The sequence below is a fragment of the Linepithema humile genome, chromosome 5 (genome assembly GCF_040581485.1).
Source record: "Linepithema humile isolate Giens D197 chromosome 5, Lhum_UNIL_v1.0, whole genome shotgun sequence".
Lineage (NCBI taxonomy): Eukaryota > Metazoa > Arthropoda > Insecta > Hymenoptera > Formicidae > Linepithema > Linepithema humile.
Window position 1 is genome coordinate 3,427,744 of NC_090132.1, and position 25,018 is coordinate 3,452,761.

General features: G+C 35.5%; 2 protein-coding genes, 1 long non-coding RNA gene and 2 other non-coding genes across 5 annotated transcripts; 2 read left to right on the forward strand and 3 right to left on the reverse strand.

Moving 5' to 3' along the window:
• Window positions 1–24,632, reverse strand: LOC105675457 (muscle-specific protein 20). Its single transcript, XM_012372640.2, has 5 exons — window positions 24,476–24,632; window positions 14,003–14,084; window positions 4,247–4,376; window positions 736–856; window positions 1–481 (listed from the first exon to the last, which is right to left on the reverse strand). The coding sequence occupies exons 1-5, from the start codon at window positions 24,497–24,499 to the stop codon at window positions 290–292; spliced, it is 549 nt and encodes a 182-aa protein (XP_012228063.1). The 5' UTR covers window positions 24,500–24,632; the 3' UTR covers window positions 1–289.
• LOC137000131 (uncharacterized) lies at window positions 11,705–13,992 on the reverse strand. Its single transcript, XR_010890418.1, has 2 exons — window positions 13,220–13,992; window positions 11,705–12,783 (listed from the first exon to the last, which is right to left on the reverse strand). It is a non-coding gene; the product is annotated as an uncharacterized lncRNA (long non-coding RNA).
• On the forward strand, window positions 14,299–14,439 carry LOC137000287 (U4 spliceosomal RNA). Its single transcript, XR_010890579.1, has one exon. It is a non-coding gene; the product is annotated as a U4 spliceosomal RNA (small nuclear RNA).
• Window positions 14,833–14,973, reverse strand: LOC137000288 (U4 spliceosomal RNA). The gene has a single exon (XR_010890580.1). It is a non-coding gene; the product is annotated as a U4 spliceosomal RNA (small nuclear RNA).
• On the forward strand, window positions 17,346–22,355 carry LOC105675458 (muscle-specific protein 20). Its single transcript, XM_012372641.2, has 4 exons — window positions 17,346–17,505; window positions 20,339–20,538; window positions 20,611–20,731; window positions 21,030–22,355. Exons 1-4 carry the CDS (start codon window positions 17,500–17,502, stop codon window positions 21,207–21,209), a joined length of 507 nt encoding a protein of 168 aa, XP_012228064.1. The 5' UTR covers window positions 17,346–17,499; the 3' UTR covers window positions 21,210–22,355.
• Window positions 24,633–25,018: the final 386 nt, after the last annotated feature.

Sequence of the window (25,018 nt, forward strand, 5' to 3'; positions counted from 1 at the left end):
TTTAGCTCATTGTTCGTACATGTATTACTTATTATATTTTATTACATTCACATTATATGTAAATATACTAAACGCAAAATAATTAATGCGTCTAATTTTTATGCACTATTATTACAGTATACATCAACGGGTTTTAACAGTAAAAGAATTGTAGAACACAATTTGTTCTTTTAAAAATGCATTGTGCATATGGCTATAAACATATTACTTTTAATAATATAATTCTACGTCACTTATATTCATTTTGGCAAACAAAATATAAGAATAAAAAAATATATGAATTCTAAAATTACTTTCCAAGAAGTATTTTTCTCGTGGCTCCAAAGCTTTGTCCAGCTTGAGTAGCGCCCTTATTAGTACCAGCTTGCAAACCAATAAGTCCTTCGCCAGCCCTTAGTTGTTCTTCCGTGAAGGACCTCTTATTCTCCTCCGCTGGTTTCGGACCCAGCCAAGGACCACGCCATTCGGGATGCTTATATGTCTGTAAATGACATTTTTAACACAAAAAATATATATTTTCGTTCCTAATAGCTTATTTAACATAAAAATGCAATATATGTACGGAATACTATATATTTCATACACATTTCACAACATTTGCGTTATTCACAAATCTTGAATTTGTATATTTATCGATTTATTTATCAAATTTTTTAAATATTTAAATTTTAGGGACTTCATAAACTTTTCGGTATTCTAAAAAGTAACAAAATTTCGATAATATTAATTAATTACCGTTCGTCCGATGGCGAAGATGGTGTTCGTCACTTGAGCGATATTCTTACGTTCCACCAGATCGACAGCTTGGAAGAGATCAACGTCAGGTACTCCATATTTCACACAGGCTTTCTGGAACCTGAAAACGAGGAAATATGTATCTTTTATTAAGACCAGATATAATAAGCTAAATCGATAGATTAAGAAATCCATAATTTTCTCCTTCAATTTTTAGCGGAAATGAAATAGTTTCCTACACAGATTTAAGAGAGAAAGACGTCTCCGAATCTTTTCAATGAAAAGGACTCGTGGACACACCATCGTGAACGATGGCAAGTCGGAGGGAGGAACAAAGGCGCGGGGGAGAAACAAAAGAGCAGCAAGGCTACGTTCAACTCCTTTATACGGCTGTTCGCCTGGGTGCCGCTTTGTGCTAGTGACGCGCTTCTATTGTTCGGCCGCTAATTATCGCAGCATAGTAATTAACCGGTCACGGTATGCGCTATCGGAGACTACGGGTAGGTGGTGGCCTTTGTTCTCTCAGAAATTGGCCGACAGAAAGGACGTAGCGGGTGTTAGCTTAACAGGATAGCAGAATCGTCTTCCGTCTCCGCGCTGAAAATGGTGGCATTGTCAACCACGCCTAGCGTGATACGAAAGTAACGTTTGCCAGACTCATCGATCGAGAAGCGCACTTGTAAGGTACTTCCTGCGATTTGCTTACACAGATGAAGATTCGCACACACTCGTATTCATTTCGCTTATGGTCATTTAAAATCATTATTAATCGTCGTAATTCTCCGTTGAGTGATTCTATTTTTTATTCTGATTCTCTTCTGCGTCTACTGCTTCGGAGAAAGAACTTATTTGAATATGATGGATTAGAATATTTCCACCTTTGCTCCGGATGACAAATGTAATATCGCAATAAATCATGGTGTCATAAAAAGGTACTGATAATGTGAGGAGTATTGGAGTTTTTTTGACACATACGTGATGTACCGCCGTATCTCAGCCTACTCATTCTGATGTGTTCCTGACATTTAATGCGTCCTCTGCATATGAGCATTAAATAGCATCGCGTACGATGTATTGTATGTTAAGCTACTTTCGTCAGTCGAAGAAGGAAAAAGAGAAAAATATCTTAAATGTGATAAGTCACGCTCTTCAACTTCACGCAGCGTTAAAAATACCCACAAAGAATATACTCAAAACGCATCTTCATACTTTATACGCTTTGTAATATTCTTTAAACAATTTGCTGAAATACAAGATATTTAAATACACAACAGAAAAAGTAGGATCTCTCGTATAATAAATTTTCAATATTTCCTCTTACATAAAATATCTCTCGATAGGAGTAAAATTGATAAATTATCATCACTTTCATAACAAAAAAAAAAAAAAAACAACAATCAACCTGTCGGAGAGTTTATCGATCAAGTACGCGATTGCAGACGGTTACGCGTATGGTTACGCTTGTCGGACGGACGGAAAACGTGAGGCAGGTCAGTGCTTACGAGCCGTTCGTCTATCAGAGCCGCATGAAGAAGCCCGGAGATGCAGGCGTGCAAGATACGTCTCCTCTCCGCGTGTACGTGATCTTACGCGGTCGCGAAGACGCGCGAATATTCTGGTATCACACGCGACCGCGATGGTGCATATCACCTTCGCCGTGATCATGCTGCTCGCGTAGAAAGGGAGTAATGCGGAGTGGCCGCGCTGCGCATCGTTCACCCCACTACCTCGGGGAAGCGCCTCTTAAACATTCAAAACGCGCCAAATGCTGAAGAAGCGCCGACATGCGCACGTGCACCCGACGTTGCGATGCTAGAAGGCGAGACGCGAGACGCGAGACGAAATGAAAGCGGCGTCATCGAAACGCGCGAAACAGAGAAACGGATAAACGCCGTCCCCTCGAAGCGGTGGTCGGCGAACGCAAGCGCGGCCGAAAAAAAACAAAAAAAAAAAAAAAACCGACAGCTTTACGGAGAATGTACTCGTTTCTCTGCTAACTCGGAGGAGAGTAATTCCGTTTGTAATGCTAACGAAGAGGGAGGCTCGTGGAAGAGCGCAATTTTCGATTGTGCATCCCACATCGAGGATGCGCTTCTTTGCACTATCCTAAAATCACCTCCTCGCATGCAAATACTTCATCAGGATTGTAGCAATGTGCTACAGGCGTTCGATACTCTATTTTCGGGTCGCAGCTTCGTCATAGATATATTTCACGGAGATGATTATCTATAGATAAAAATAAATTATTAACACGAGAAAATCTAAGACTAAGGGAACATTACAACCCTAGAAAGGAAATATTCGAAGGCTGTGACGTAGTAAATTATGCGTAATGATAATTGCACTGTAATAATCGTGAAAAATTGCGACAAATTATTTGAAAATTAAATTTTTCTGTTAAATTGATCATTATTCGATTAACTTATGCTGAGTTAATTTTATGTACATAATTCGGGAGAGATTGCCAAAAAAAATGCGCGAAAACGACATTGAAAAACGCACGAAATTTCTGTTTCTCACGCGTGCTGCAACGCGTCTGCATATATCTACTCGCTTTCACTTTCATCGCGCTTCAATATATAGTTGATGGTCCCGACCTCAGACTTTGTTGGTTCTCGTTTACTAGGCGACCACGATGCACCAGGAGCAGCGTCGCGTATCACAGAGTATTTCGCGCCAGTCGTTTACACCCGTGTAATATCGCGTGACTCTCGAAACTCGGCGAGTCGACAAAGAGTCAACAATCCTTCGACTGCGTGATATGACGGTCGTTGATCGGCGTTGTCGATACCCCACGATACTTTGTCGATACTCGAGAAATTGATGCAAAACACTGTCGATTGCGTAAAGTCGACGGTTGATTAGGGAAGCATAAACTTGTAGAAGCCGCATCGCCGATGGAGGGGCGATGAGGTAGGCGGACAAACTCTCGCCGCGAATTATCTATCTTGTGCGTTACCAGTGTAAAACATCTTATATTAAAGTTAACTGAAAGATAGCGAAGGACCGAAGACCCTCTCACATTCACATTATTCGTGAGAAATTTAGCGAAAAATGCAATTTTATTTCACTATTAATACATTTTTGTGCTTTAATTTATTTGTTTTTTTAACAATTTTTCACATTTAAATGTATATAATATTTGAAATGTCAAAGTGAGTCAGTGAGTTTCAAAAAGGTCATTATTAAAGCATTAAATAAAATTCAAACAATAACTCATTTTTCTACATAATTACTGTGTTTCACATTTTCAGCTATCCAGCAGCTGAAGAGAAAAAAATCTGTTGATTGGAAAATTGTAAAAGCTGGTCGTTATAGCTGTAAACTCGTTATCATTAAAAAAGTGCCTCACTACATCCTTCACCAAAGTTCTACATAGTTATGTTCAGTCTGCATGATTATGTAGACAAAAACCTATTTGAAATTTTATATTAAATACATGTTCTTTTTCATAACAAAACTTTGTAGAAACTTTTCGACTCATTCTTGTATATAATGATGTGATACTCACTGATTAAGATTATCCATCATCTTGTAATCTCCACCAGAAGTGTTGATCTTGGAAATTAAACCAGGCTGCAATTTATTCATGAGCTTGCAGAAGATAAGGCCGTCTCTCAGGGCATCTTCATAACTCAGTCCTGTAAAAAATACATAAACGTACATTGTTATTTTAATATTAAATACAATTTTGCTATTTTTTGAGTGGAAAATATATTAAGTATAAAGCGATATATGTTTTAAATACAATAAAAATTATCAACTCAAAATATTGTCTCGCATCACACGTATGAAAGTAATCGTAGATGCTAAAGTGAAGCTGATGTATTTCATTCAGAACTTCAAGGAAGATCACTTGTAAAATTATGGGGGGAAGACCCTGAAAGCCCGAGGCATTTTATTTATATTTTGTCACGAAAGAGTGTGATTGGCGCTGATTGATCGCATTTATATAGAGAAAGCCCCGAGAGAAAGGGAGAGCGGCTCGATAGTGAAAAGAATGTTGATGATCGCCGCGGCATCAGGATCGCAGAAGCGACATCCACCCCTCCCGCGCCCGATGCCGAAAAGCTGCGGTTGGTTTCGATGAGGCTGGGGCTTGCGCGATAGCTGTGCGACCTTTAGTTTTTCACGGAATTCAGTATGCGGAATTATCGATGCCGAACCCGCGGGTGCTCCCCTACCATCGGGCATTTTTTCGCTCAATACTCCGCGATGCCAACCCACCCATCCCTTTCCCATCCCTTCTGTTCGCTCCCGCCATCCGTTCGCCCTCCCTCCGCCGGGGAGGACGGATTCACCGCGAAATAATAACCGCGAGAGACTAGGCGTGTGCAACCAGCGCTCGCTCATGGCGCCCCATTATGCCAAGAGGCAAGCCAAGGGGGCATGGCATTTTTTGTCACGTCGAACGAAGAATCAGGAAAGGCCGGTCGCGTCTTGCAGGCGTGCGCACTTTTTGCTCCCTTTCGTCGGCCGACGCGACGCCGCCGCCGCCGACGTCGTCGCCGCCGCCGCCGTTGCCGTCTTCCCCGGTGGCGGCGACGCGACGGCCGGGACTTACGCCGCGACGCGAGCCCGTCGCCAAACGAAAGACACAACGCGTCTCGGATTCCTAGGGACGCAGCCCATTGCAAGAGCTCGTGCGTTCGCCCGTCGCGCGCTGTCATTGCGCTTTTTGTCGTTGCCTCCCTCCCTCTCCGCCCCCCCTCACGTCAGCGATACAACCGGTGTATCGATGTATCCAATCTATCGGCGCGCGACGCTGCCGCCGCCGCCGCCGCCGCAGCCGCCATCGCCGCGGCAAATTGTATCGACGCGCGGCGTCTCGACGCGGCTCGAAGCAACAGTTGGCATAACTCCCACGCGGGTTTTCCGATAATCGCCCTCTCCCCCACCCTTATTGGTTATATTAATCCACTAATACATTTTCCCACCGTTCGGTTTTCACTGCATAATTACGTATTACGTGACTTATATTCTAAATTTTAACAAAGTTTTCGATATAAAATTCTTTTAACATCGAATTACGAAGCTTGATTTTGTCAAATTTAAGAGCGCTCGATTTTTCACGGAATTGAAGTGAACAATGCTCGATACTCAACGTCACAGTTCAGACAATAAGCTGTAACGAAACCGTAACTTAACGAGCAACGAATTTTTAGAATCTCTTCTTAATTTGTTTAAAAAAGTGTTGAGCCATACAAAACAGAACAGAAATAATCTGATAAGTACGTAGATTAAAATAATTTTATCAAGCGTGTACGAAGTTGCTAGAATTTTATTTTACAAAGTACGGCAGCATTATTATAATCCTCGTGATACGTCAGATAGTAAAGTCCGTGGTGTATACAAATTTACACGAGAATATAAACATAGAGAAGAATTTTTTATACTTTTACTTTGATATCACACATGTTTTATTTTTAAACTTAAATATCTAGCGTATTTACGATAAAAAAAAAAATTCTACTGAAAGTAGTAACAAACATTATTACCTTGATTTCTAATCGAGTGGTACTTATGAATCTATATTTATATACGCGATAAAAATAATATAAAAAATAATATAAAAAAGCTCAAAACTACGCTGCACCTGCAATAAGAAATGAGTTTTAAAACTCGAAAGCTGTATATCAGATTCCGCAAGCTCAGGCATGATAAAAGGGAGAGATTTTCGGACGAGAGGACACGTGCCAACTGCCTAAAAGACTACTAGCCTGATCCTGCAAGGACGACGCGTCACGTGGTTTTGAATTGGTGGGGATCGTGCTAAACGCCTACCCCGAAATCTGTTCGCCTAGTACGCGTCTGGTCGCACGCTTGAATTCTCGATTGACGAGCCATCGACAGGCGATTGGTTTTGGATGGCCCACTGCAATCCCGATCAGCTAATTATTCCGCTAATTAATGACGGGTCACTATCAAGTACTACTCTCCCAAATTTGTTTTCGCACACAACTTCAGATATACATTATTATTTTTCATGCCGGTGAAATATTTTTTAAATTACGATTTCCCCAAGTTAATTAAGATTTTTGCGTTTCTAGTATAATTAAGAGAAAACTGATCAAAAACGAGACTTGTTGCTCGTTTTGTGCAACGCAAATAGTTCAGCTGGTATCAGGGATGTATTACATGCCATCGTCTACGTTTCGTTTCCGCGGGATGCGTTCCTGTTTCCCCCAAATTTCCCATTTCGTTTCCCTACTGGAATCCCTTTCGCTTTCTTCGAAGATTTTATCCCTGGGGATTCCCACAGTCTTCTCACAAGTTAAGTGAACATGAAACGAATAGTAACAGTTGATAGTGATGTCTAAAAATATAACGATATAATTTAGAACACAATAATCTAATTAACAGTAAATTGCGGTCAAATAAAACATTTTATCTTAAAAATGCGTTGTGCGTCTAATGAAACTATGTTTCGCAAGATAATCGTGCATGATAATTTTTAAGTATTGCCTATAGATAATTTTATTATTACGTAATGCATGATTATTTTCCCGAACAACACACGAGCATCAACTTTAAAGCATAATTCTAATTTAAAACAGCATTGTTATTATAAAATATAAGTTTTATAGTCTTAGAAGTTAAATAACAAATATAAATATACATCTTACAGAAACAATTAATTGAATTAATTAAATTCCATTATCATTTTACGAACGTTTTAACAAAAATATATTTCTCACACCTTATAGAAAATGTATTACTTGTGTTTTTGTTCTTTCAATATATTTTTTAAATTAAATATATACACATATATACATATTTTTTTGTCTCATTTTTTTAATAAACCTGAATTTTAGAATAATCTACGTAGATTAAACACTTTTAAACAAGAAGAAATTGCAGAATTTCGTTTCACACGAGCAGATAGAATATTTCTATCCTTCTAGACAGGATCAATTTCATACTGCGTGACGCTTCCGCTTTTCCACGCTATCCAGGCAACATCCGCTTGGTATCCTCTTCGACAAACAAATACGGGGCGGATTGGCGGGCCGGCTGTCCGGGATAAACAAGCGTGACATGCTGATAGGTTCCTGGTAGTGTCGAAACGCGGTGAGATGTCGTAAACCCGAGAAGATGACAGAAAATCAATAGTGCGCCTTCGCGCGACCGTCGCCGCGGTCTCGACGTTGTCTTCGGCCGTTTCTTTCGCCCGTCGGCGGACGGCCGCGCGTGATGCTGGCCTGGTCTTTTTCAGACGCCGTGCGTCTTCCTGCTATCTTCGGGAAAAAATCCCGAACGCAACAATATGTATCGGCGGATCGGAACTATTCCCGCGAATGATACTATCCTGTTACGTTGACACGTCATAGTCGTCATGTTTGGACAATTTGACGTGAAATCGATTATTTACCTCCAATGCGCTCCGTTATCGCTCGCGGATGCTGCGATTCGATGATTTTACGCTGCCGATGATAAATTACGTTTCAAGCCGCGCGTCAAAATAATACCGAGAGAGGTCTTACATTAAGGACATTATGCAAATGCGAATAGTGACGAGCGGCCGCTTTATATGAAAGATGGTAATGCAATGATGATTTTCAGATACTGATAACATCAGTCATCAGCATCTGGTAATTAAAACCTTACCGTCCAACGTTGCAATTTATATATATAATTCGTGCTCATTACTGACGAAACATATTTATGATTTCTACGAAACGCGTGTAATATGCCTAGTAAAATAGTGGACACACACATATTAGTGTTGCCATTAATAAAGCTATCAACTTCCAAAGGCGCTTGCAAAGTTCTTTAATCACTATTTAATGTGTATTTTATTCCAAAATGAGAAAGAGATAAAATTAATTAATTGTGAAACTTAATTCGTATATATATAATAATAATCCTCTTTTTTCGTGATTTATACTGTGCGCAAATTATACTTCTCGCATTACTCATTGCATTGTTAGCAATTATTTTGCTAATAAGTGTCAGATTATTCGGGACGAACGTCCGAGAGGAAAAGACAAACGAACGCGCTTGCGTCGCCGTCGTATCGATTAAATGTCAGACTCATGTCATAAAGACGTCACAGGCACGGTTTTCACCAGGACAACATCCTGCGCTTGAATTTACGACCGCACGTGGCAACAGGTCTCGCGGGAACGTAACGTCGTTGTACGCAGAATCCAAGAGACTCCCGCTCTGCTTTTCTCTCGTTTCCAGTACTAAATTTATTGTCATTGTAAAATAATGTACTCTGAATTTGTCAACGATTTATTTATTTAATTTATTTAAATGCATGAAGTAATTTTAAAAAATTTTATATAAAAAAAATGTGAAGTACGATTTGAAGCGTTTCTCATGCTTCTTCAAATAGATTATTTCTTATACGGAATTCTTGCAAGAAATCAAAATATATAATAACGAATTGAATGTTATTGAAGAGCAAGTTGAGCGAAAATTAATATAAGACATGAAAGAAACTACTTTTCAATGACTAAAATATTTTTAAGACGAGTTAAAGTAAGCAAATGCAAAACGTTCAGTTGAAATTTCTCTTATCTTAGAATCGCAATACCATATCTGCTACGACTACACAGAGATATGTTAATGTACAACATCAGTCGTCGCTCCATTAAATATATCAATCATAAACATCATCATCTTGTAATGAGAAAAACTTGCAAATAACTATTAATCATTAACGCACATTCGTTTATTTCCCAGCGCACATGCGCTCACGTTGCTACATATAACGAAGCGCAACCACCTGTTGGTCGCGCGACGCTCGTAAATCTAGCTCGGGGCTGTAATCCTGGTAGGCTCGTCTCGGAATGACGTCATTGACGATCTTTTGACGGACAACTGACACTCACGCCCCATCCTCGAGTGATCGGCCGTTCATCGCGGCGTCGCGAACGATTTCTTTTGTATCGAAGAAATTCTTCTTACACCTCGATGGGATACGGGAGGACCCTCATGACGCGCGCGAGAGGAGCTTACCAGGGACCTCCGCGCGGATGGAACAATGTAACCGCCCCCATAAATTCATCCACCGCTCGGCGTTACTACCCTAGTAGATGCGAGCCTTCGTGACGTCACGCTACGTTATATGACTGGCCGTCGACATATCGGCGGAACGCGTGCCCGATAACGCTCAATGAACGTGCCCGGTGCCGAGAGAATGACGAACAGGCGGAAGACTTCTGCATGAATGAGGGAAATTCAACTCGAAGAGTCGCAATTTAGCGAATCGACCCGCTGGCGACATGTTGGCGGGACACCCTATAAATCCCTCAAACGTCTGCTGATGCCCTGGTGCACTCAAGCGACTTGCGGCACCGTGACGGACAGATGACTGACATTTCTTCTGTTTCGCAAAAGTATCGCGCGCATTTTCGACGATGCGCTAAGCAGCACTCATATTCATACGAATTATCTTGAAATTATTCGAACAAAAAATATTGAATTGGAGTGTTATATGAAAATGAAGCACAATTCAGCAGACAGCAGTTCTAAATAAATCGAGTTTAAAATAATGTGTTTATGCCGCCCAGTCATGTGTATAATTTTCATTTGTGCACAAATGCGGTACGATATAATCAAAGAAATTATATCGTATGTGCAACTTGCATACAATTTTGTCAGTATGAAAAGTGTACCATGTTTCCCGAACTGACCTTTAAATCATTATTAAATCATTTAAATTAATACAAAATTCGGAAGAGATTTTATAATAAAAATGTGTATAAAGCTGTTTATCGAAGTAGCGTTTTCATTTACTGTGTATTTGGTTTTGCTAAAGTGCGCACCACAGTGTGCAGTAATTATACGCGAAAAAATAAAGAAGCACGTGTAAAATGAAAGAAGGAGGGAACTGACATGTAACTAGCAGTACCAGGCACGATCATCCGGAGTGCTGTATGCGGCCCTGGTACGCCAGCGTCCCTACGACGTAACATGATGAACAGATGACGGTAAATCAATACTTGCCGTCAACTATCAGCTCTAACGTCTAGCGTTTCCAATGAAAATATCTGTTAAGAAGTTTTTTATCGGCTGATGTAACCACTTTTTCGAAATATATTCTTTTATCCATAAAAGTATGTCATTAATGATAAGTAAATTGAATGAGATGCTTAATGCCGCTCGAATTAAAATCGATATGTGAAATTCTCACAACAAACATCGAAACATGCTCATTTCTAATTACCGTGATTATTTCCGCAATATAAATTTTATTAATGCCAATTGACATAAATTTAATAATTAATTTGTAATGATTAAACGTGCGAAATGGAGTGTGTCTCTGCTATTTACCATTATTTGTTATCATTATGTTATTACGAAAACATCGATATAAATATTATATCGTTTTAACAAGGTGACAAGAATTTCGCGAATTGTTTGCGTTTAATTAGATTAAACTAATTAGGGGCAGGTATATAAATGTAAACCTTCCACACAATATGCTACCATCGATAAAATACTCGATGTTCTAAATTAAAGTTGAAGAGTAATTCGAGCTAATTCGAGATACGTGTTCAATTATTCAAGATGAGCTACGACATAAAGACGTTAATGCAGTATTTCTCGATCGAAACCTGTCAGACAAGGATCGTGCCAAGCATGCCTCGCGAGCTTCCGGGAGCAGGCTACCATCCGTATTTGGAAGTCCCGCGGGATACGTGGGAATTCCCATCAAATTTCCCGCTACCGCGGGCAGCCAGGACACCAGTGTCTGGCGTAGGTCGGGAATGCGCAGGACGCGATGAGGACGTAATTGAACCGCGGCCGTTTAAGTTCAATTTTAAACGAGTCAATAACATCAAAAGCTTCGACTATCCGGCTCGCATCCCCGCGCGGAGCTCGAATGCGCTCTACGTTCGCGTCGCCCATTGTAATCTAGACCATCCCTAGATACATTCGTTGGAGATGAACTCGAATACCGAACGCGTTTTCAGATTATCAGAGTAGCAGGAAGAAGATGAAATAGTAAGACATTATTTCCTTAACCCTTTTCGATTCTGGGATGTGGAATTATTAACTTTTACATCGCTTTGTGCTCTTGCTACAAACCCTGCGAGTTTACATAAAATGTATAAGTTTAACTTCGACTTTTGTCAATATGTTGCAACTGCATTTTTCAATATTTGACAACTGAATTAGTATTAGTACATAGCAAATAAGTTGATGCAAAGAGTCTGTTTACCTCAGAAAAGATTAAGATTTAATACAATTTAATATAATGAAGAAATATAATATAGAAATAATAAAAAAATATGCGAATTAAAGAAAATTTAATTTATATATACGCATAAAATTTCGATAAGTGAGCTTAAAATTCGCAGCCACCAGGCTGTGTCGCTCGCTCCAGAGAGCTTTCTCGCAGGCCGAGGAGACTTAATAATGGTGTCGTAAATACCGAAGGTTCCTAGTGGGGGATTAATCATGTGTTCGAGTGGGGGTGGTTTCGTCGTTTGGCCACCTCCATCATGTCCTCGGCACAACCAGGATGACAGTCATAGGTGGAGGCTCGTTATATCTGAACACTTGTTGTAATGAACGTTATCAACAACGTTTCAAGTCCCTTTCTCCCCAATCAATCTGAGTGAACGAAAACGTCGAAAATGAGATTCATATTTTCAGTCAGCTGATATATTTGTCTGACGAGCTCTCGCGACTGATTGTAGCAACAAGAATCGAAAAACTCGAATATAAAAGATTGATTAAATTTGTCAAAGACTGCAGAATAACGCGTAATAATTAATAAATTATCAAATTTGTGGTAAAATCTTGCGAGGTTTTAAGTTATAATTAGATTCTAAGCCTTGGGGCATTTGTACGTAGGAAAACGAGTGGAAAGAACAACGCTGCGCAATCGTACGTGGAGCAACGTCGATTGCGTCGACGCCTGGCGTGTTTGTCGCATTAGGGGTGCATGCCGAGTCGAGGGTTGTCCGTCGCGACAAGCTCGATAGGGTGGTCCGCAATGACGTAACAAAGCGCGCGTTTTGCCAGGCCAGTATAGCGCGACAGGAGGCAGAACTACCCCTAATGCTTCAGGTGGAGTTCAGTAATCCCCTAAAAATTATCGACCCGATTTCAAAGTAAGCCCCTAACATTGTGTGCACACAAAACTCTTACTTGCATAATTTTATAAAAAATGTTGCTGCTTGTACGTAGTTTTACACGTATGTGCATAAATTAAGAAGATATTCAAATTATAAATATAACTAATAATTGTTTAAAATATAGACATTTTTCGCGTAAATATAAATAAATAAATTCTAAATATAAATTGTATTTATATTTATACAAAAAATATTTATTTCTTCAAATTGTTTTGATAACCTTATAAAACAATAATATATCAAATGTAAATAGAAATGTTAGTACATAATGATATGGAGTATACTGTATAGTTATCGTAGATATTTAAGACAATTATTGCTTGGCATTATGTACACTTGTCGCGAAACAATTTAGGTCATACGATGTTCTATATGGAGGAACTGACCTCGACGAAGCTTAACCTTTACGACGTCACGCGGCCTGACATTTGTATCCGGCAATTATGCGATCTAGTTAGATAACAACGCTTCCACCCCTTTAGCGTCGCCCCAATGGGGATGAAAACGTCGATAAGTTTTCTAACACACCACCTCCACGGAACAGGACTTCATAAGTATTCATAGTAGTATTATGGACACGGCTTTTACGTAAGAAAGACTAACAATAAATGTTTATAATTACTTTTTAGCCAAAAATGCAACTTGAATAATATTCACATTAATCAAAAATTATTTTAAATACTATTAATTTTTGGAATACTTTAAAAGAGCGATAAGTCAATTGTTTAATCACTCCCTCGCATGCTCTGTATATATGCTCTTTATATAAACATAAATTAATATTACTGAATTAATAATAAAAATATTTTTTGAATAATCTAATTAGTTTGTTGCATATGAAAGAGTATATATAATACATTAAATAGAAATCTCTCTCATATATTTATTTAATTCTTAAAATATTAATAAATTGTAAATATGGTAAATAAAATAATGTACATAGAGATTTTTTGTGAATTAAGATGTAAAAATTATTAAATCTGAAAGATTTCAATATATCTTCCACATATTTAAGAGATTTTATATACAAACATTTTTTCAATTGATAGAAAATATATATTATAAAATAAATACATAGAAGTATATATTAGAACATAAATATATAGAGATTTTGTCTTCACATGAAAATCGACATTGATCTAAATATTTTTTTTATTTTAGAAACATACCTGGTGGAAATCTTTCCCCGATTACTGTCTCGATCCATTGTTGAGCTTCAGCTTCCTGACTCGCTTCGCGCTTGCCAGCAACCTGCAATTAAATAAAAATTTATATTTAAAAGAAGGAACTTCACATTTTGAAACATATGTTACACTAAAAATTTTTACTTTCGAATATTGTCACAGATGATACAAACTATCCAACTACATGAAACCACCGCTATGTGGAGTATACGTAGAAAACTTTCTCGGTGTTAAAATTTCTCTGTACGTCTACTAAATATCGAGCTAACGATGGTCTCATCAGCTTTGCGCAGTGGCAATATCGTAACCAATGAGGTTCTGCCGAGGTGCGATTATTGCTAGTTGAAAACTTTTACCAATACCCCGCCATGACGATGTGAAATACCATCGGCTAAGGCAATTTTTGAAAGTTTCTACGGAAACTGATAATCGAATTTAAAACAGAATCTTCAGGAAATGTGTATTCGTCTCAAACATAGTCGAAGAAAAATTCTACTTTTATCTCGTGTCTAATTAATTGAGGAGGAATAACTTCAAATATTTTAAAAAGAACTGCTAGAAAAAAAATAATCTCAGTGACATTTGGCAATCAAACAGGAAAATGTATAAATATTTATTTTATATTTTTTTCAAAGATATCTAATTTCAGCTAAAGACAAAGTGACGTGTCTCTATACTTTATGCGTAGATAAAAATACCCCAGAAGAAAATAACAGAGTTGTTCCTCCTTTCAATTAATTTAGATCACAAGACGACAGTAGAATTCTTCTTAGACTATTGCTCTTCAAAGATTTTGTTTTAAACTTGATTAGCAGTTTCCGCAGAAACTTTCAAAAATTGCCGTAGCCGATGGTATTTCACATCGTCATGGCGGGGTATTGGTAAAAGTTTTCAACTAGCAATAATCGCACCTCGGCAGAACCTCATTGGTTACGATATTGCCTCTGCGCAAAGCTGATGAGAGCATTCGCTAGCTCGGTATTCATAGCCCCAAAGAAAAATCTTAACACCGAGAAAGCTTTGTACGGGAACTCCACGTAGCGGCAGCTTCATGAACTAAGAGCCAGTCGTAATAATGCGAGGTAACAGGCAGCGCAGTAAACACACTCGTTTATTCAGTACAAATAAAATGTATTATTATTAATGAATAATTTAAATGACACTCTGATCGAGTATTTGCAAGAAAATATATCTGAATAGGGAAGCATGACGGTAAGAAGTGCGCGCTCAAAGACGCGCGTTCGCACACGCCATGCCGCCAATATTTCAACATCGTTATTTCTCACCACTGCGTTCTCTTCAATATAATGCTATTATGATATAACTTTTTGAAATATTTTGTACTAAAAACTAATTTTTTATAAAATACTACGTTGAATTCAACGACAGTATAGTTTTTAATAGCGACATTAAGAAAGGTATGAGAAACTATTGCTTTTGTATTATTTCATCTACATGATAAAAATGTAATTATATAAAATAATTGTTAAAATAATAAATATTCTTATATTTTCCACATAATCCAAGTTTAAATACAATTATTAATTATCATTTTAGATTTAGTAAAAAATAATTATGAGTTATAAATCGTTGACTTGTACAATTATACATTCATAACTGAAACAAAAAAACTTTCTTTACAAAGAAAAAGCTACGTTACAAATATAACAATATAATTACATTAATAAATACTACCATATACAATTATTTGCAATTCTGATACGGAGTTTTACTTTGCATTGTAGAATTAGCATGGTCTTCAATAATTAGCAGTGAATATATATTCCCATATTATGCACACACAAATGCAGAAAATAAATTCAATACAAAGTACACAATAATTTTAATAATTATAGAACAATTTAATATTAATTCCTAATGTATATTTTTTTAATTTTAAATAAGTAAATAATAAAAAATAATTCAATTTATATCATCCAATTTTTCTCAAGTGTTAACTGTATTGCATATTTGTTACGTCAATATAGAAGAGTTTTTAAATTATAAATATGTGTAAATAGCTAGAATGTGTCACTAGATTACAATATTTTATGAAGGAATTGACAATAACGTCATCTATTAACAAAATCGTTTTATTTTATTGCGTAATTCGCATTTTACGGACAAACACATCATGAAATCTTTCCAGACGTCTACACAGATCTGTTGTGTTACGATAAACTTGGAAACAGCAACGATTGATGAAATCTAAACTCGGCGGTGGCCTCACCCTTCGAAGTGGCTAAAGTCCAGAAATTTACGACGTTTACGTATCGGCGTTTTCATCTGGCGAATGTCCACACACGTTAAACCATAATTTTGTGCAAAATACACCCACTTGTTCGAACTTTTCCATTTCGCAACTTTACGAGTTTTTTTTGCATCAGTATAATGCACGCATGACAACAGAAAGAAGAAAGAGAAAGGGAGAGGAATAAAAAATAAAATTTGAAAGCTATATTAATAGATTAAAAGAGTATGAAGATCTGTATGTGCAAATGAATGAAGAACTTAATCAACAAAAGTAAATAACTAATATAATAATTAATTAATCAACTCGTATTATAAAACTCGTAATACGACTCATATTATACAACTCGTATTATAGATGATTACAAATTTAGATAGAAAATAACAATAGCTATATATCTTTAAAAATAAAATCGTGCGATAAGCTTGAAATGAATCCCTCGGTTAACGTGTTACTTAAATTAAATATTAGTTACGAGTTGTGACAGAAAGGTCATTGAACTAATGAACTAAGTGTATTTTAGAATGTTTATCAATTTAATCTCAAATGTGCTAAAATCGAACATTTAAAGTTAGATTTGCGTAAAGCACGTCGTATGTATATGCATACTAAAAATAGATTGCGACATCAGACATCGCGCAGTTATATGTCAGTGCAATCTTCTGGCTAATATGTCAAATAAAAAATTTCTTGTTAAAATTTAAGTCATTTTAAATAAATTAAATGTAGCAAGCATTAGATAAAATTGCATTATAAATTAAATATTACTAATTTCAGACTTTATTTATCGCTGTTTTTTAGCTTTATTATTACCAAAATTTTCTCTCATGTTGTTATTTTATATTCGCTTCGTTTCTGATTTCTGTATATAAAATACGATGTCAAGTATTGCGTAGATAATGCCAGGTGGTTTTCCAGCGATCATCTGAATGCGAATTATAATCTAATTTAGGGCCACGCAGCGTCCTGTAACTAGGGCCTCCGCGTGTCAAGATCTGGTTACGAGCGGGGGTGTGGGAATACCCACCCAAAAGACTGGGCACCGAGCCAAAAGCACTCGTTGCTTGAATATCGGCAGGAAGGATACAGCGGAGGGGATGACGCCATATAGCGTCGCGACGTGCTGCATCCGATTTAGTTTCTACTCGGCATCATCAAAGTTTCAAAGTCAAGTCACACATTATCCAGAAAAACGATCATCGTTTATTAGAGAAAACAGCATAGCAACAAAATGCCGGTATGTTTTTTTTCGCAAGCAAGATATTGTTATTTTTTATTCTGCAGTTTTTTAGGCGTGATCCAATTTCGGATAGTGACGTTTCTAGTGGAGAACATATTTTAGTATATTTTTTATGTATATAACGCATAATTTATTGACATAATATAAAATGCGAATGTCACAAAGAGCTTCCATATTTTTATTCATGCGAAAATAAGTGACAGTTAATGTTAATATTCTGCAATATTATTTACAAAAGCAGATAAAAAATTTAAAAGTATGTCAAATATATCATGATAATTTAATAGAAATGTTTATTACTGTGTGTGTGTGAGCTATAGCAATATCGTTATTTAATATAATTGATAACCCGAGAAATTTTCCCGTATGCTTTCTGTAATATTTATAGTTATGATTTAATCCATCATTCTGATACATCGCTTTACGTCAGTATTCTCTTTTGATGTATGTCTTTCTTCTCTCTACATCCGGTGTATTTATATCCTAACGTAAATAACGTTATGCAACACAGACTTTTAGACGTTATCCCAAGAAGCCATAGAACCGAAACAAATTTAGAAAATATCGGCGAACGATGAGTTTCGGATAAAGCAACAGTTGTTAAGTGACGTAAAGTAAATTTGGGTGTGGTCTTATGTGCAGTTTGGTAAAAATTTAGTGACTGTCTGACTAAAAAGAAATTGTATTATTATTTTATTTATTGATAACTATTGTATATTATATAAATTTTTTGAAAATGTTGCATTAATAGCTCAAAACCACCTTGTTAATGTATCAATTATGTCCACTTATTTTTTACACAGTTGAAACTTTAACAAGTTGCATCGCGCGTATTTATATTGACTTGAAACAGCGGCTATTGATCAAAATATTTGCAAATTTAAATATTTATGTAGTTTTTCTTTCTTTCTTTATTATTAATTAAATGTATTGTTATAATTTGTTTATTAATTTGATCGCTTAATTTTGATCTCAACTTTGTTTTATATCATATTTACGTCTGCCGTAAGTGAATACATAAATTTGTGGAACCTTGGAAAATTTGTTGAATCTCGGTTTACGCGGCACGCTACGCTCAATTATAATATCCAATTCATGCGGACGGATATGCCGAAATGTGTCTTCGGCACAGGTGCGCAGCTTGATCTGTCGCCAGCCAATTCACTGAAGTTGCGAATCGCACGGACCCACCCAATTTAACTTTAAATTTAGTGAGCGACTATGACGTCGCGCGTCACGTTTGCAAAACGTCCTCGGAAGCAGCGAGGCCGCTTTCATCTGAACGGAAGCTCTATTGCTCCCCTTGAAAATGAAGCTTAAAATACCACCCCGAGTGGATGCGATGAAGAACACGTTGCCTCGGCCAGTCTGACACTTCGCAGATAAGAAGTCTGAAATTCTTACGTACAATTAGTCAAGGACTTTGCTTGATGCAGTGAATTCGAAAAATTATCTATCGATTTTATGGTCGAAATCACGAAATAGAAACTTTTTGCCAATTTTTTACGTTTTGGATATGATTTGCGTGATATTTATTTCGTTAATGTATAAAAAATTTGAAAAAGTTTTAATTTAAAAAATAATATATCTTTATCGCTTAATGCCTATTTGACATTTTAGTTCCAATTTCACAAATTCTAAATAATTCATAATTTTTAATCTGAGAATCTGACGGCATTAATACTTTGTTAGGTCGAATGTAACATGACATTGTCTCACTAAATCGTAATACTAAAAATAATTACATTAAACGTGCATTTACTGCACGCTTGTGAGTGAATCGTGTGGCACATATAATATATCGTATAAATAATACGCTCAGTTAGAGTCTTTAGAAGCAATTAGAGCCTGTGCTTGTTATTCAAAGCAGTTCATCTTAGCTAAATCAACGTGCCGTGATGTATTCGAGCAGCTGCGCTGTTCCCGAAACCGCGATCGCGTGCGGTGTTATTACGAATTGCACAAGTCCATTGTATATCGGCGGCATACAAGTAACACATCACCCATCCCAAAATATCTCATGATTGAGCGAATTGCAAATTTCGCAAAGCAATTGCTTAGCCGATGGTATTTATCGCGCGACTTCGAGTCCGCAGCTGTAGTTTAATATTGCTATAAATGCTGATTTATAGTTTCGAATAAAGGATGCCAGATTCAATTGCGCCAGTCAGCTGTTTCAGCCATAAATCGAATTAAGAAATTCTAAAAGCGCGAAAGGCCCTCATTATCTGTTTCCGTGAAATATTTTACATTCATAAATTATATTCCGGTATAATTATATCCGGTTAAAATGCAAGTACTATCATCTACAGGTTTACAAAAACAAGTATGTTTCTAACTATTATTTCTTATTGCATCATGCAAAATTTTAACGCTTATAAATCGCGAGTAAATGTTATATTTTTTTCAACGGGAAAAATTTTCTCACACATCGGACCATTCAGAAAACAATACATGTGATATATGAATTGCGACGCGACTCATTATAAACGTAAATTCACACGGCCCCATGAAACAGGTGTCCAATAGTTTAATATTGCTTTGCCAGTTTTCGTAAAAGCCAAGAGATGCCGTATTTTATTTTCGATGTTGGACTTTCCGCGGGTAATTCTACACCGTTGCGTATGATCTATTTTTGATACAGCCATTTTTAAGTCATCCAGAAAACGCTTAAAATGTTTGAATGCACATGGTGGATGTAAAGATGCATTCCAGAATAAATTATTGCAACAAGATAAAAAAAATAATAAGATAAAAAATACCTTCTCTCACACATCTATATAAAAAGCTAATTTTTATATGTATAATTATGTTATACTTGTTTGTTTAGGCTCGCAACAAGGAACAAGAAGCTGAAGTTTTGGAATGGATCTCAGCAGTGTTGGGCGAGAAACTCCCTCCAGGAAACTACGAGGACATTTTGAAAGACGGTGTGATACTTTGCAATTTAATTAACAAACTGGCACCCGGATCGGTCAAGAAAATTCAAACTAAAGGCACCAATTTTCAACTTATGGAAAATATTCAAAGGTGAGGGGGAGCAAACTATTCCAATACTCTCTTCATCTTTATATAATTATAACATATTCTGTTTATCAATAGATTCCAAGCAGCGATCAAGAACTATGGTGTTCCACAAGAAGAAATTTTCCAAACCGCGGATCTCTTTGAAAGACGTAACATCCCTCAAGTCACTCTCTGTTTATACGCGTTGGGCAGAATCGTAAGTATTTTACGACCAATTAATCAATTATTTATATTTACAAGATCATTATTATATCTATTATTTTTTAAATATATTTACGAGAAAAATGTGAAAAACAAAGAAATTTGCACGATAAAAAATATTAGATAGTATTCTAAAATGTATAAAATAATACAACTTAACAAAATTAAAATTATTTGATATTTAATAAAAGCGACGTCATTATAAATTAATACATAGCCGAATACTTATTTAAAGTTTACTTGTTACTTTGATTACAATAATTAACTATGAAATTTAACTGATTCAATGATAGACTCAAAAGCACGACTGGAATGGGCCAAGCTTAGGACCGAAAATGGCGGATGAGAATAAGAGAACCTTCACCGAGGAACAGCTTCGTGCTAGTGAAGGTCAAGTAAATCTTCAGATGGGTTATAACAAGGGTGCAACTCAATCCGGCCATGGTGGTTTCGGAAATACTCGGCATATGTAAATTTTGGCTTTAGAAGCTAATTAACATATGTCTATATCATACAGATCTATGATGATTAGTTTCGGCTATCGAGTGCGGAATATAATACAATTAAAGCGTAAAAATAAGTTGTATTTTTTAATCACGCTTATAATGTGAGCATAAAATTATGCTTTTAAAATATTTTTCAAGTTTGTAATCTTTATCGTAAATAATATTCACTTATTTTTTATTGTCATGATTATTATTGGCATAAATAATATCGAATAATTTATATATTAGTACTTCTTTCTATACGTGATATAAATCGTCTTTTACATACATTGCCACAGATACCTATGCATCTCTTTGTAGTATTTCATAACTCTAATTATTACTTTTTAATCAACTTTAGATATCTTGATATTCAACAGTTAGCATATCATTCTTCTTTCTATACCAAGCATCGCGCGATAATAACAGCGTTATTAATGCAATTAAGCCATTATTAATTTTCTATCTAGTCGCGAAAGAATATATTTTTTTATATGAATTCAGTGTAGTTTGCATGTAAATGTAAGTATGAGCTCTTCTTATCATCGATAAGAAAAACGATTAGAAAAAGGCTTTACATCTTATTAATTACTTCTAATTTACTTGAATATACATACACACTGATAATCAAACACAGTGATATACTATCATTCACACAAACAACTTTTATCACACAATTATACGAGATTTTTATATTAAATGCACAATTTTGTTGCGCATACGTATGCGTATTTATATCAATTGAATGCATATTTCGAAGCGCAATAAAATAAAATGTTGCGTTAATATTACATAAAATATACATTACATAAAAACAGATTTTAAAAACGTATAATTGAATTCACACAAACACAATTAAACATATACATACTACACAATACATATTTACACATACACGTACTACACTATTCATATATCAATGCACATATCGCAAAAAATCTCCAACAAATTTGGAAACCTAGAATATTTAAAAATAGAATTTTTTAGGTTTTACAATATGACAATCAACATTAACTTTATGTAATGTTCTAGGCAATAGGTTATTTCAAATTATATTTATATCTATGCCCATGTTTGTAAATTAAAATTGCAAATTTTGTAAATTGAGAAATTAAATTATTTATCAAAATGCAAGATTTTATAATTTTATTATCACTTGTGATATATACATTTGTGTAATGCATCAATATATCAACCACTTTAGAAAATGCAATCGTGTTAATTTTTGTTTATAAAAATCCCGCTATCCTACATTCAGTGTAATCCAATAATTCTAAAATGTATAGAAAACCTATAAATAAATTTTTAAATCTTAGTAAATCCGACATTTCAATTTAAGAATAATTGTCTCAAACTATCTTCTATAAACTATGTAATGCTCGTGATGATTATTTCACATGTTAATAATCTATTTAGCGCTAATAAAGTTAATCTTAAAACATTAAGTTTTCTAGCAATCTATTATTGAAAAGATTGAAGAGTTATCAATGTAAAAATATTATTTCACAGATAAAAAGTACAAAACCCAACATGTAAAGAATTTAGAATTTTTTATTATTAATAAAAATTGCTTGTTTTTATGCGTTACGTATATTTCTGCCTTATGCATAGATATAGATTTTTTGAGAAATTGTTATACATATTAAATGAGCAGAGAATTTTCCTGCGCGTCACTGCGGTCTATGTATATCTTATCGTATTGTCGTGTTTATTTTTGCACCCACGCGAATGCAAAAATATCTACCACTGTTTGTAAATAAATCGCGAGAACCCGCAATCACGTCATTGTGACATGCTTTTCTGAGTTTTTCGTGGAAGTTAATGCGTGTGCGCACACCTACGCATATTTCTGACATCACAAAATTTAATTCATATATATTTTTGCTTTCCTTGGCAGATCTTAGTGCCTTTCCGTTTATTTCTGGATTGCCGTGGCATACATGGCGGTCGTTGCTGGACAGGTCATGATTTTATATCAGTTTATTCCGTTTATATTGATCTTTGCAGAAAGCAAGCTTTACGCAAATCTTTGTTACTGATTATTACATTAATAATATTTACTGTTTTTAAATAAATTCTTATTAATATTCTTTGATAATAAGCCTTTTATATTATTCGTTAAAACTTATTCATTTGAGATTACTCGATTAGTATGATTCACATAAAGATTTATTTATCCTGATATTTGAGATCAGGAGGAAGATTATTCAGATATCTCTATTCTACTTCGTTCGATGAGCTTGAAAATTATTTGCTTATTTCTGGTAAGAGAAACGTGAAGGATGATAAATTTTGGAAAATGATTCATAGTGTTAAAAGTAACCCGAATTTTAACATACGAATTTAGCAAAAATCTCGTGGATTGACGCACTGATCGTGAGTCAGAGTTTCAAAATAGAAAAACTGTCACTGTTGAATCATTAGAAATATATAAACGCTGTTAAAAATATATAAACGCAATATATCGAAAAACCTTGCTTATGATACACGATAATAATATTTTTAACAATATTAAATTTTTATGGCATAAAATAGAATAAATTTAATTTAATAATTAATTTGGATAATTATAAATGAATCTTAACGCAACCTTTTAAGCTAATGCAAACGCGCTGAGCGCGTTTATTTACATATTGTCATTTTTAATTAAGTGCTTAATATATTATTAGTGCTATATTTAAAAATAGTTCTAAAATTTTTATTTAATCTTATATAAATAAATGGTCATTTCTCAATTTCAAGAGTGTCAACATTTTCAATTTTTTCTAAACTAGAATATTTCATGTAAATAATTTATCATTGCAATAATAACATTTTGAAATTTAATTTATCAATTAAATTTATTAAAATCAATTAAAATTTATAATTAAAAAGTTAATATATAGACATAATTTATATTTAAAAAATAAATAGATACAATTATTTTTCTAAAATTTTAAAAATATTTTTTATAACTTCTATATAACGGTATCATTTTTTATTCATACTCATATTTACATTATAGCAATTTGTTGTAAAATGCAATAATAATTATAAAATAAACTGTATTACAACATTATTTACATTGTGATGACATTTCTAAATCATGTAAATATTGAATACAATATATTATGTCTTTTTTACGTAATAAAATAATAATGACACAAAATAATTAAATAAAAACTAGACATAATTAAAAGAAAATGACACATGAGATTACTCTGTCCTGTTTATAACGGCACTTTCTCGACTTTGAGAAATGACGCGTCGTTTACCTGCCAAAGTGGGCGTCCAGGCATGGCGGATTTGCGTAACTCGTCGTCAACCTCCTCTCCAAAATTCCGTCGAGCGTCGAGCACAGCTTTTCACCGACTCAAGCTCAAGCACAAAAAGTGTGCTCCACCGCGACGGTGCTGCGTATATATGCGTGACAGGTATGTGTCCGTGTTGGTGAACGTGGGGGTGTTTCTATATATGGATCACTTACTCACCACTTACTCCAGACTTGAATACGATTCATCGGATATCTATGAGAGAGTATCATAGATGACGCGAACACGATGGCGTCCGATCATAGACGTAGTAAGTATAGACTGCTCATGACGTTCGCAGAATGTCGAGAATTTAGAAAGAATAAGAAGACTGAATAGATTTTTTTTCTCCGTCACACATACTCCTTGTTGAAAAGTCCGAATTGAAAAGAGATAGCGATTTTATTGAAATTGTGCGTTCTCTGTACGCGCTCTGCTTAGGCGCAGAGATGGGGAACGAGTAGTCTATACTTATACTATGTCTTGCAATAGATATGTATGTTCTTA

What these genes read in the sequence shown, in the direction of transcription:
- LOC105675458 (XM_012372641.2), top strand. An exon ending in CTTATGGAAAATATTCAAAG is followed by an intron (nt 20,539 to 20,610) that starts GTGAGGGGGAGC and finishes GTTTATCAATAG; the next exon opens with ATTCCAAGCAGCGATCAAGA. An exon ending in TATACGCGTTGGGCAGAATC is followed by an intron (nt 20,732 to 21,029) that starts GTAAGTATTTTA and finishes ATTCAATGATAG; the next exon opens with ACTCAAAAGCACGACTGGAA.
- LOC105675457 (XM_012372640.2), bottom strand. Translation starts at nt 24,499, where the DNA reads ATGCCTGGACGCCCACTTTGGCAG. An exon ending in CGGGGAAAGATTTCCACCAG is followed by an intron (nt 4,377 to 14,002) that starts GTATGTTTCTAA and finishes TATTTTTTACAG; the next exon opens with GACTGAGTTATGAAGATGCC. An exon ending in TCTTCGCCATCGGACGAACG is followed by an intron (nt 482 to 735) that starts GTAATTAATTAA and finishes TGTCATTTACAG; the next exon opens with ACATATAAGCATCCCGAATG.